The sequence below is a fragment of the Malus sylvestris genome, chromosome 16 (genome assembly GCF_916048215.2).
Source record: "Malus sylvestris chromosome 16, drMalSylv7.2, whole genome shotgun sequence".
Classification (NCBI taxonomy): Eukaryota; Viridiplantae; Streptophyta; class Magnoliopsida; order Rosales; family Rosaceae; genus Malus; species Malus sylvestris.
This window is the reverse complement of record NC_062275.1, coordinates 17,133,093-17,144,191: the sequence shown is the minus strand read 5'-3', so window position 1 is coordinate 17,144,191 and position 11,099 is coordinate 17,133,093. Positions and strand designations below refer to the sequence as shown.

The following is an 11,099-nucleotide window of genomic DNA, read 5'->3' as shown; positions in this document are numbered from 1 at the left end:
CACCGAGCGAGTTGGTGAAGTTGCTTACAGGCTTGAATTGCCGTCAGAGCTGTCCAGCGTACATAATGTGTTTCACGTTTCGGTGCTTCGACATTATGTTACAAATCCATCGCATGTGATCCCTCTGCAACCCTTAGAGTTTAACCCAGATTTGTGTTACGAAGAGGAACCTGTGACGATACTTGATTGGAGAGATAAGGTGCTCAGGAATAAGACAGTGAGCTTGGTAAAAGTATTGTGGAGGAATCACTCAGTAGAAGAAGCTACTTGGCAGACGGAAGATCGAATGAGAGAGAGATGTATCCAAGGTTGTTTTATGAGTATTAAGTGGTTTGATTGATTGTATGAATTTCGAGTACCCTCGACGGTTTTAAGGTACGTGTGGGTGACATATATTTTGGGACTAAATATACATTTTCCATAAGCTTTTGGAAAATTATATAAGTTGATTTAAAATAAGGTTATTTGTATTTTGTGGTTAGGGAGTTAAGAAAATGGTTGGTGATGGTTTTTGGATGGACCACACACACAAACACACAGTCAAACCTCTCTATCTCTCTTCCCCGTTCAGTCTCTCTCTCCCTCTCGAACGTACAGACGAAGCACCAACCCTCCAAATCATCGCGGATCGACGCAAAAAAGGTGAGATTCTTTATCCTTTCAACTCCCTGATTCGAATGGTACTAATTTTAGAACTGGAAACCTTCAAAAGCTCATGAAATCCGAACCCCAGTTTTTTAGTACTGTTCATGTGGACGTGAAATGTTGATTTCAGGGAATTCTAAGCTTATAGTGAGCTTAGTGAGGTCCTAAGGAAGCTCGGGGACGTTCGTTTGGAAGTTTTGGACGTCGGGATCGTCGAGTTCGAAGTTGGCTGGTTTTTGTAGGATTTCTCCGGTGAGATTCCCTGATTTTTAGAGCCTTAAAGTAGTATAGCGTGAAACTACATGTTTAGGGCTTCATTTTGATATAAATTACGAAGAAAATGGTTGAGAAACGAAGGAGAACAAGGCATTTGAAATTTGCCCAGTTTTCCGGCCACCGGAAAACTCAGTCCGGCGAGCTCGCGAGGAAGAAGACGCGCGTGGGCGCGCGTGAACCCGTGCCTGTCCTGGCGCGTGGGGGCGCGTGCCACGTCAAAAAATTATTTTAAAAATTTGTCGATGTCTGTGACGTCGAGTAGGTCACTGTGGTATATTCATATACCCAAATTGAGCACCGTATGAGAAGTTATTAAGAATTGTTGGTTGTATGCTTTAAAATAACGTTATTTTAGTTGTTTCGCATATAGGTGATACCTATCCCCAGGACGAGCGCATCCAGGGACGTCACGGGGGTTACGACCCTTCGACTTATCTGTGAGTGGGCAGTTTTGTTTTCATATTACCTATATACTACTGTTTTTCCCAGAAAATGCGTTTATATGAAAATATGATTTAAATTGCCATGCATGCAATTGTTGAGATATTTAAATTGATAATTGATGCATATATATGTGAATTGACGATGTGGACGCACAGGTGAATTTATATGGTTTATATGAACGAATGATGATGTGATTGCGTTGTGAGCTCATAAACTGCACATTTGGTATTAGTGCTTATAGTATTCACCACACCGCACGCTCGCCTTGGATCCAAGTAGGTGGATGTCATACAGACCACTAGAGGTGGTTCCGACATGCCAGTCGTACAGACCATTAGAGGGGTTCCGTGTGCACAGATGATTGATGAGAGAAGCACTAGAGCGTATTATTTCACCATCTTAGTCGTACAGACTACTTTAGGTAGTTCCGACTTATGTGCAGTGTAGTGCCATACAAGTCACAGTTGGTGACTCCGGCTGGATGGGATATTGAGCTATAGAATCAGCCGTACAGGACCACTGCAGGGTCTCCGGTTGATTTATTATTTCACCTGAGTTATATTGATGCATTCATATTATATTTTGGCATGGCATGGCATATTCTTTCTGAGATGTTATGTTGATAGATGGTGAGCTGAGTTTTGATGATTTGCGTATATATATATGTTTATATACTATTTTTCTAGGAAAGTATACAGGTTTTACAGGGAGGGGTTAGAAATGTTTTGATGAAATGTTTTCGAAAAGTTTTGTTTTACTGACCCACTCAATTTTGTTTTGCGTCCCTCCAGGTTCTAGTTAGCAGTCGGTGGCTCACGAGGTTTTCTTCGGCGTTCTGACAGACTTCCTGCATGTAGAACTCACCTGCGGGTGTTGTAATTTAGTTTGGTCCTACTTGACTGCACCTAGTTGCTTAAGCTCTATTTATGTGTGTGTTCACACTTTAACTCACTCTAGCATGCTATTGGGTTATATTTGCTAGTTGTTGGTTTTTACTTCTTCAAAATTCTCGTATCTTTTGCTCCCGCATCGTACTTATGGTTACGTCACGCTCACGTGACGGCCAGCACGCCTTGATTCTAGGATCGGGGTGTGTCAACAAACGCATTGGAGGTGTTAAAAGTGGAACAATTCAATATAAGTTACATTTAATTTTGTCAATCCTCATATGTGATATTTTTTGTATTCTTCAATATGCTCCTTCATATGAGAGCACCACATAGCAAACACACGTGCAACCAATTCTAGATTAGTCATTTAAGCGAATAAGCAATGATAGATTCATAAAATTCGACATTGGTCTACACTTAATCACACTAACATTATTTTCATAGTTTGCATCGCATCACCTGCAAATCAACAAGTTTAGAGGTTTTTATCACTAAACCCTTACGTTTCTTGTAGAGGAAATTGTAGCAATGGTCTGTCAACTTTAATCTAAGTGGCAATGATCCTTCAACTAAAAATTCATGACTATTGGTCCTTTAACTCATTAAAACGTGTAATTATGGTCATTTTCGCTAATTCCATCATAATTCCATTAAAATGACTTATGTTGGAAGGACCATTGCTACAATTGGATTAAAGTTGAGGGACCAGTGCTCCAATTGGGTTAAAGTTGAGGGACTATTTCTTCAATTGGGTTATTTTGAGGGACCATTGCTACAATTTTTTTTTCATTTGGTTTTCCACATTTACCCCTTTATTTAGCCTCATATGCGTGTGACTTATTTAACAAAAAGGACCATAGCTGCACGTTTTTATGAGTTAAGGGACTACTAGTCATGGATTTTTAGTTGGAGGACCATTGCTCCTATTGGATTAATATAATGTCCTATTTCTTGTATCCTTCAACATGAAAATGTCACTCTTACAAGGAGTAGAATTGTGTATTTGAAGTTGTATCAACACAAGTTTAGATGATGCTCAAATATTCGCTACTACAAAAAACAGTTTGCGCGATGAAATAAGATTTGTTGCGCAAAGTATGATTTCGTTGCTCAAAACCTTGTGCGACGGATTTTTTGTCGCACATGGTTCGTCGTGCAAAGCTCGTGAAGATAGGGTTTGGGCGATGAAGATTAATCTTCATCACGTGAAGGTACTTTATTTGTCGCGCAAAGATTTTGGTTTTCAATTTTTTTTCATTAATTTAATATTTTGCGCGATGAAATATTTTGTCGCGTGCGACGAAATACTTTGCAACTCAAGATTTTTCGAATTTTTACTTTTTAATTTAATTTAATTATATGATTTTTTTTAATTACTTTAATTTTGTTTATACCATATTTAGGGCCTCGTATTTAGACCTCGTATAAATACTCGGGGGACTTAAATGTAATTATGTAATAAAGGAATGAGCAAATATGTAATAAGTGAGGAGTCCTTATTCTATAAAATGACCCCTTACCCTCACAATTGAAGGGAGGCTCATTCTTGCCCGAGGCCAATTCCCAAGCCTCTCACCCTCTCTCAAAGCTCTCACATTACAGAGCTCATTCTCTCTCTCTCTCTCCCTCAGATAAATACATATTTAGTGTGGACGTAGCCTAAACCTTGGGGTGAACCACGATACATCTTGTGTTATTTACATTACTTGCAGATTCACGGTCGGATTTACGTTGTACCAAGACCTCCGATTTTGTGCATCAACATTTGGCATCGTCTGTGGGAAATGACACAAAAAGCTATGTCGGTTCTTTTCATTTTTTCATCTCACCACCGTGAGACCTCACCACACTCCACGGTGAATTTGCAAAATCACAAAAACCCAATAAACCAGTCCATCTCTCTCTCTCTCTCTCTTATTCAGTTGGTCTGATCAATTCTGCAGAATAAGGCTATAGGATAGTGAATTAACAGATTGAATGGGAATGGCAAAGTCTTCCTCCGCCAAACCGCTTTTTAAAATTGTTTTCTTCTGCTTCGTCGCGCTATTGGCAATCATTCTCGCCACAGCCTTGGCGTGGACTTTATTACGTGACGCAACGGTCAGCCTTGAATTCCCTGAGTTCCGGGTCGACTTGGTAGCCATGTCGCTATGCCCACTCACCGCCACGTCTAACAACGACTACTTAACCGCCACGTGGGACCTGACGCTAGTTGCTATAAATCACCATTAGCAAAGGCTGCAGCGCTCTGCACTCAACCTTAAGATCACCGACGGCCGAGACTTCTCAACAGCCAACAGCAAAAGCAGCGACCTCAAGATCTACGTCTAAGATGACATGAGTCTCTAGAAAGCTCGACTGCTTGAAGAGAACTCGATGAGAGTTCGAGCTCGCCGTTCACGCAGATCTACTGGAGCAGGGAGACATGGAGCAAATTAATGTGAATGAGAGGATAACTGCTTTGGAGCGAGTCAATCCAACACCACGTCCTACAACCTACCCAAGTTGCCTTTTTTGGAAGGACGATGGAATTTTGAGTTTGGATCTGAAAGCCCAGGTCCTTTTGTTGCCAGATTTTTTGTTTTAGAGGTTTCCTTCAACTTTGGCTAGTTTGAAGAAAATGCAGGTGGTCATCAAGGATGGGAATGCAATGATTAAGGCAAAATTGACAGTGTTGAACTCGTGTATGTTTCGAGCAAGTTGGTCGTGTTTGCATCAGAACCTTGGATTGCATGTGCAATTTGTTTAGCAATTTTAGTTGTGGACAGCAACGCATGTTTGCTTTCCGTGGCTTTCTACTTTGGTGCCAGATTCGGTTTTTGACAAGATTGAAAGCGCAGGGAACAGAAACAAAAGCAGAAAGCAAAAAAGAGAAAAGAAGACAGAAACAAAAGCAAAAGCAAAGCAAAAAGAGAGAAGAAAATCTGAAAGATTGGGTTTTTTACTGAGCACATGCAGGATAGCAGCGCAGAGACAAATACAGAGAGAGAGAGAGGTGTGGTGGAAAAGCAGAAAGCAAAAGCAAGGAATAAACACCCCACCAGAATGATGTGATTTACTTTTCTTATTTTTATGATATATTTTTCCTATCTTTAGAAAATATCTGTATAAACCCCATCAGAGGATAAAAAAAAAAAGGCAAAGCCCAAAATAAATGGTTGACATGTTGTGGAGGGCGAAGGCCCATAAGCCCAAAATAGCTCCAACCAGGTGATCAAAAGTACGCCCAGTACTCCAAAATTATTCGGCAACCTGCCGCTATTACCATTACTCAGGTGACCAAAAGTACGCCCAGTACTTCACAATTATTCGGAAACCTGCCTTTATTATCACCAACCAGGTGACCAAAAGTACGTCCAGTACTCCAAAATTATTCGGCAACCTGCTGATATTACCACCAACCAGGTGATGAAATGTACAACCCGTACTCTTCTTCATGCCACCAACTAGATGATCAAAAGTACGCCCAGTACTCCAAATTATACATGAGCATTACTCATGTCATTCATACATAAACATTCATGAGCATTACTCATGACAATCATACATAAACATTCATGATCATCATTCATGTCAACATTCATAAGCATCACTCATGTTAACATTCATGAGCATCACTCATGACAACATCCATGAGCATCACTCATGTCAATCAACATAAACATTCATGAGCATCACTCATGTCAATCAGCTTCAAAAGCTTCATTTACAGAGCTCTAGCTTCAAAAGCGTCATTTACAGAGCTCTAGCTTCAAAGCTTCACTTGCAAAGCTTCACCTACAAAGCTTCAGTGCAGAGTATACAAATACAACCTCCGAACAACCGCCACTTCGGCCTATACATGGATTCAATTTGAAGTCTCTAGCCAACAGACTCTATTGACCGAAAACTTGGGGGACTACACTATACACCATATATTAGGCCTCAACTGGGCCTCGTGAAAAATACTTAGGGGATTCTAGCCCATTATTTATGTACTGAGGAACGAGCCCTTATTTTATAAAAAAGACTCCCTCACCATCATTAGAAAGCACCCATTATTCATGTACTAAGGAGCGAGCCTTTATTTTATAAAAGGGACTCCCTCACCATCATTAGAGAACATCGCTGCCAGCTAAGCAACCGCCTCACCGCAAGCATCACTCCTAATCCATCACTTATGTATTGAGGAGCGAGCCCTTATTCTATAAAAGGGACTTCCTCACTATTATTAGATAGCATCGCCGCTAGCTGAGCAACCGCCTCACCGCGAGCATTGCTCCTAACCCATCATTTATGTATTGAGGAGCGAGCCCTTATTCTATAAAAGGGACTCCCTCACCATCATTAAAGAGCATCAACTCTAGCCCATCATTCATGTATTGATGAGTGAGCCCTTATTCTATAAAATGGACTCCCTTACCTTTAAACGCCACAAGCAAAGCCAACCAAGGCAACATAAGCCACGAGCCGAGCAGCCTCGCAACGTGTGATACTTCTAGTTGAGCATCATTTCAGATTGAGCACCGCCTCATACCGAGCATCAGTTCAAGACAGCATCTAGTTACTTCGGCCCACACATGAACTGAATTTCAAGTCTCCAGCCAAAAGACTCTCTTAACTGAAGACTTGGGGGGCTACTGTTTATACCATATTTAGAGCCTCGTATTTAGACCTCGTATAAATATTCGGGGGACTTAAATGTAATTATGTAATAAAAGAAGGGGCAAATATGTAATAAGTGAGGAGTCCATATTCTATAAAAGGATCCCTCACCCTCACAATTGAAGGGAGGCTCATTCTTGCCCGAGGCCAATTCCTAAGCCTCTCACCCCCTCTCAAAGCTTTCACATTACAGAGCTCCTTCTCTCTCTCTCTCCCTCAGATAAATACATATTCAGTGTGAATGTAGCCCAAACCTTGGGGTGAACCACGATACATCTTGTGTTATTTACATTACTTGCAGATTCACGGTCGGATTTACGTTGTATCAAGACCTCCGGTTTTGTGCATCAACAAATTTAAATTGACATATTCAAAATAAAATTTCGTATGAAAAATAGTGATCAAATTATCCATAATATATATTACATTAAAAATGTATATATAAGTTAACAAAGTATAATAATAAAATCCTAATACAAGTCTATTGTGGTGGTGGTGGCGATGAATATGGTCCGATAGCATCCTAATCCTCAACTCCTCAATTTTCACCATCAAAGCCCCAACGATTCCCTACAAAAAAAAAAAAAAAAAAACATGGTCACATAACCAGAAAATAATACAAAAAATTGGCATAATCTCCCTTAAAATAGGCATACCCCAAATCTGACCCCAAACTCCACCCCTCACCCTATACCCAACCCTAAACCCATAATTAACTACCAAAAAACATATATTAATGAAAAATAAAATAAAATATAGAGATAAAATACCTTTTGGCAAGATTGAGAGTGAGTGAGAGATAGGAAAAGAGGAGAGATTGAGAGGAGATAGTGAGAGAGAGAGGAGAGAGTGAGTGAGGGTGAGAGATAGAAAGAGGAGAGATTGAGTGTGAGTGTGAGGAGTGATGTGTATTTTGTTGCGTAAGGGTTTTTCTTTATTAGTGATTGTAAGACGTATTTTTTGTGAAGCTGTCTGGCAATGCGTCAAGCCGGTCAGTTAGACCGTCCTGTCCTAGTTCCTCTTGCTACATACCCTTCCACTATCTCAGTGGCATTGTAGTGAATATGGCTTTTAACTATGACTCTTATCGTCTCCATGCCAATCATGCAGGGCCTTGCAAGGGTCCCATCACTCTCCACCCTTTAGCCAAACAATAAAACAAATCCAAATAAATCTCTCGTTCTCTCCATGAGCTTCTCTCTTTGATCTTTTGGGCACTCTGTTTTTTGACTTAGAACATCCCTCCTCACACTCTCACAGGCAAAAACTGCAACAACAATAAAAGCACGGGAAAGCATCACTCCCTCCATCCCTGAATTTTCAATCTCCCTACTCACTCTTTATTTACATCACCGTATCAATCCCTCTCCCAGGTAGCCCAGTTCCTAACCTGCGCACCTCCTCCTCAGGTGATGGGCGTACTGCGCCGCTCCCGCCACCGCCACCACAACCACCATTATATAAGGCCATCAACTGTCATCACAGCCTTCACTTTTCTCCTGTTCACCTCAGCCTCAACGGCAGTAACCAGTCAAACCCAACTCGGTAAGCAACTTAGTAACAAAACCACACCACACCGAAACAACGAGTAACAAAACCACACCACCGAAACAACTAATTACTAACCTCCTTTTGAGTTTTGACTCGTTCAGTAGTGAATCGGTTCTGTTGAGCTTGAACTCGTGATGATAAAATGATTTTTTCAGGAGGTGGTGGGCATCATCATCATCATTATCAAGGTGAAAGCGGGCCAGCATTGGAGCGAGTCGTGACCCACCAAAAGATTCGTCTGGGTTCATCGCCACCAAGTTGCAGATCCAAGTGCGGGAGCTGCTCGCCGTGTAAGGCAGTTCACGTCCCCATCCAACCAGGTGTCTCGATACCTCTCGAGTACTACCCCGAAGCTTGGCGCTGCAAGTGTGGCAGCCATCTCTTCATGCCCTAGTAAATTAATTAAATTAAAACCTTTTTAATTTAATTTTTATTTAATTACACTAGTAGTATATAGTATAGTCCAATTTCTTTAGCTTTTAAAAAATCTGTTAGTAATTATTATTATTATTATTAAACCTTTTTTCCCCAGTATTTGGTCACTGACTGCATATACTGATTATTATTGTTGTTGCTAAACGTGGGGAACAAGTGAAGTGGTGAGAATGTAACATTTATATTTTTGTTTTTTTTTATTAATTTTGCATTATTGCTGCAAGTTAAATTATTATGGACAGAAATAAAGTTGAGGTCATATAAAATAATAAAACATGCGTTAGTTTATTATTGGACAGAATTAAAAAGTAAGCACTCACTACTGAACTAAGTATTCAAGTATTATTTGAATTTTATGTTTTAATATATGCGATATGTAGTGTATCACTTTATTTTATGTTTCGAACATAATAAAAAAAAATTCAATATCATGAGCTTATTCTTATTTTTCTCTCTCTAGAGTCTAGAGTACTCTACTTACACTAACTCCAGCGGTTGAGTTAAAAACTAGATTTTGTGCCCAAAAATTTAGGTTATAACACATAAATAACTTTTCTTCTTCAATAGTTTTGATTTAAAATTTTAGTCCAAAATTATTAAAGAATGGTTTTAGCCTAGGTAACTTTTTTAGCCGTTGAATTTAATTTTGGGTTGTTAGATCTTCTTTTTACTAATAGATTTGCTCATATTTGATCTCAACCATTGAATTTAATGTATTTATAAATTTGATTGTAAACAAAATTGAATATACAGTCAAACTACGTCGGTTGTCCAATAAAAAAAAGCAGTCATTGGTCTTTCCGCAAGTAGCCAACAACATCAATAACTAGGTCGTAGCCATTGACCTTTTTTAGCCCAAGGATTAGAGAAGCTTTGGGTGAGTTTAAAACTAGATGTATTCAATTGCGAATTTGAAGGATTTTAATGGATTTATAAATTTATAGATTTTGATGGAGTTTAATTGATTTGTGGAGATTCCATGTAAAATTTTGATTCAATTCATTCGAAATCTCAGAAGGAGATGTGAGATTTGTGAATGTTTAAAATACACTATGAAATCTCTCAAATTCCTAAACTTTTTAAAATTCTTTAAAATAAATTCTTAATTGAATAAATCTAGAATATTATAAACTTCTTTAAAATCCTAATTGAATACACTTGGATTTCTAAGGATTTTAATAAACTATCTTAAAATCCTAATTGAATATAAGTTGACTTTCAGTGAATTATTTAGAATCTTAATTGAATACCCCTAAATTCATTAAAAGAGTTAAATTTCCTTAAAATTTCAATTGATGCACCCCTTTAAATTTTGAGTTTAAACCAACCATTAAAATTAGTCGAGAGATGAAAAGGGTATGATTTTTTTTTGCTTTTTCGAAAGGGTCTAATTTTTCTTTCTCTCCCTTTTTGGTTTGTTTTGTTACTTTTGTTGTTATGATCCATAAAATAATGGGAGCATTTTTTTTCACCACCATTTAATGTGGTGTATGCTTAGCATCATATTTATCACTGTTAGATGAGTTTGAATTTCGAGATTTGTGTAGTGAATAAGCACAAATCTCAAAATCCAAACTCGTCTAACGGTAATAAATAGGGTGATGAACATATACCATACTAAATAGTGGTGAGCAAAAATGCACTCTAAAATAATAGGTAAAAATTTCTGAAGTACGGAATATTTGCTGAAATATAATTTTGAATGTATACGGGGACATACAGCTGGGCCTTTTTGCACATATTGCTGTATTTCAGTTCGATTTTAGGTAGCTGAAATCGGGAAAAGAGGAGGTACAGTACTCTGCTCAACTTTGTTATGTTTTTTTTTTTTTTTTTTGGTTTTGTTTTGGAAGAGGTTTTAATTGTTTTTTCTCCATGCAGTGTGGTTTATTATTTTAGCTACCAGCTGTAGAGAGAGACGTCAAATGTGTATCATCATTCGTGTTCATCATGTACAACAGCTAGTAGGAACTACTATTTCTGCATTCAGACGTCTATATAGCGTTTAATTTACTGATAAGAATTCAAAACGTCTGTTCTTCGAAGTTCACATCCGGAAACGGATCATCTCCATATCCCTTTCCACCTAATTCATCAAGTTCGTGATCTGAATTGTTGAAATTTGATTCAACGGTTATAAACAAAGAACACCTTTAAAAGTTATAATAACCGTAACTATTTGATCAAATTTCAATGATTTGGATCTCGAATTTG

At 38.6% G+C, this 11,099-nt stretch overlaps 1 protein-coding gene across 1 annotated transcript; it reads left to right on the top strand.

Moving 5' to 3' along the window:
• Positions 1-8,005: 8,005 nt before the first annotated feature.
• Positions 8,006-9,159, top strand: LOC126608464 (EPIDERMAL PATTERNING FACTOR-like protein 5). The gene is made up of 2 exons (XM_050276349.1): positions 8,006-8,444; positions 8,606-9,159. The coding sequence occupies exons 1-2, from the start codon at positions 8,312-8,314 to the stop codon at positions 8,842-8,844; spliced, it is 372 nt and encodes a 123-aa protein (XP_050132306.1). The 5' UTR covers positions 8,006-8,311; the 3' UTR covers positions 8,845-9,159.
• The last annotated feature ends 1,940 nt before the right edge of the window (positions 9,160-11,099 follow it).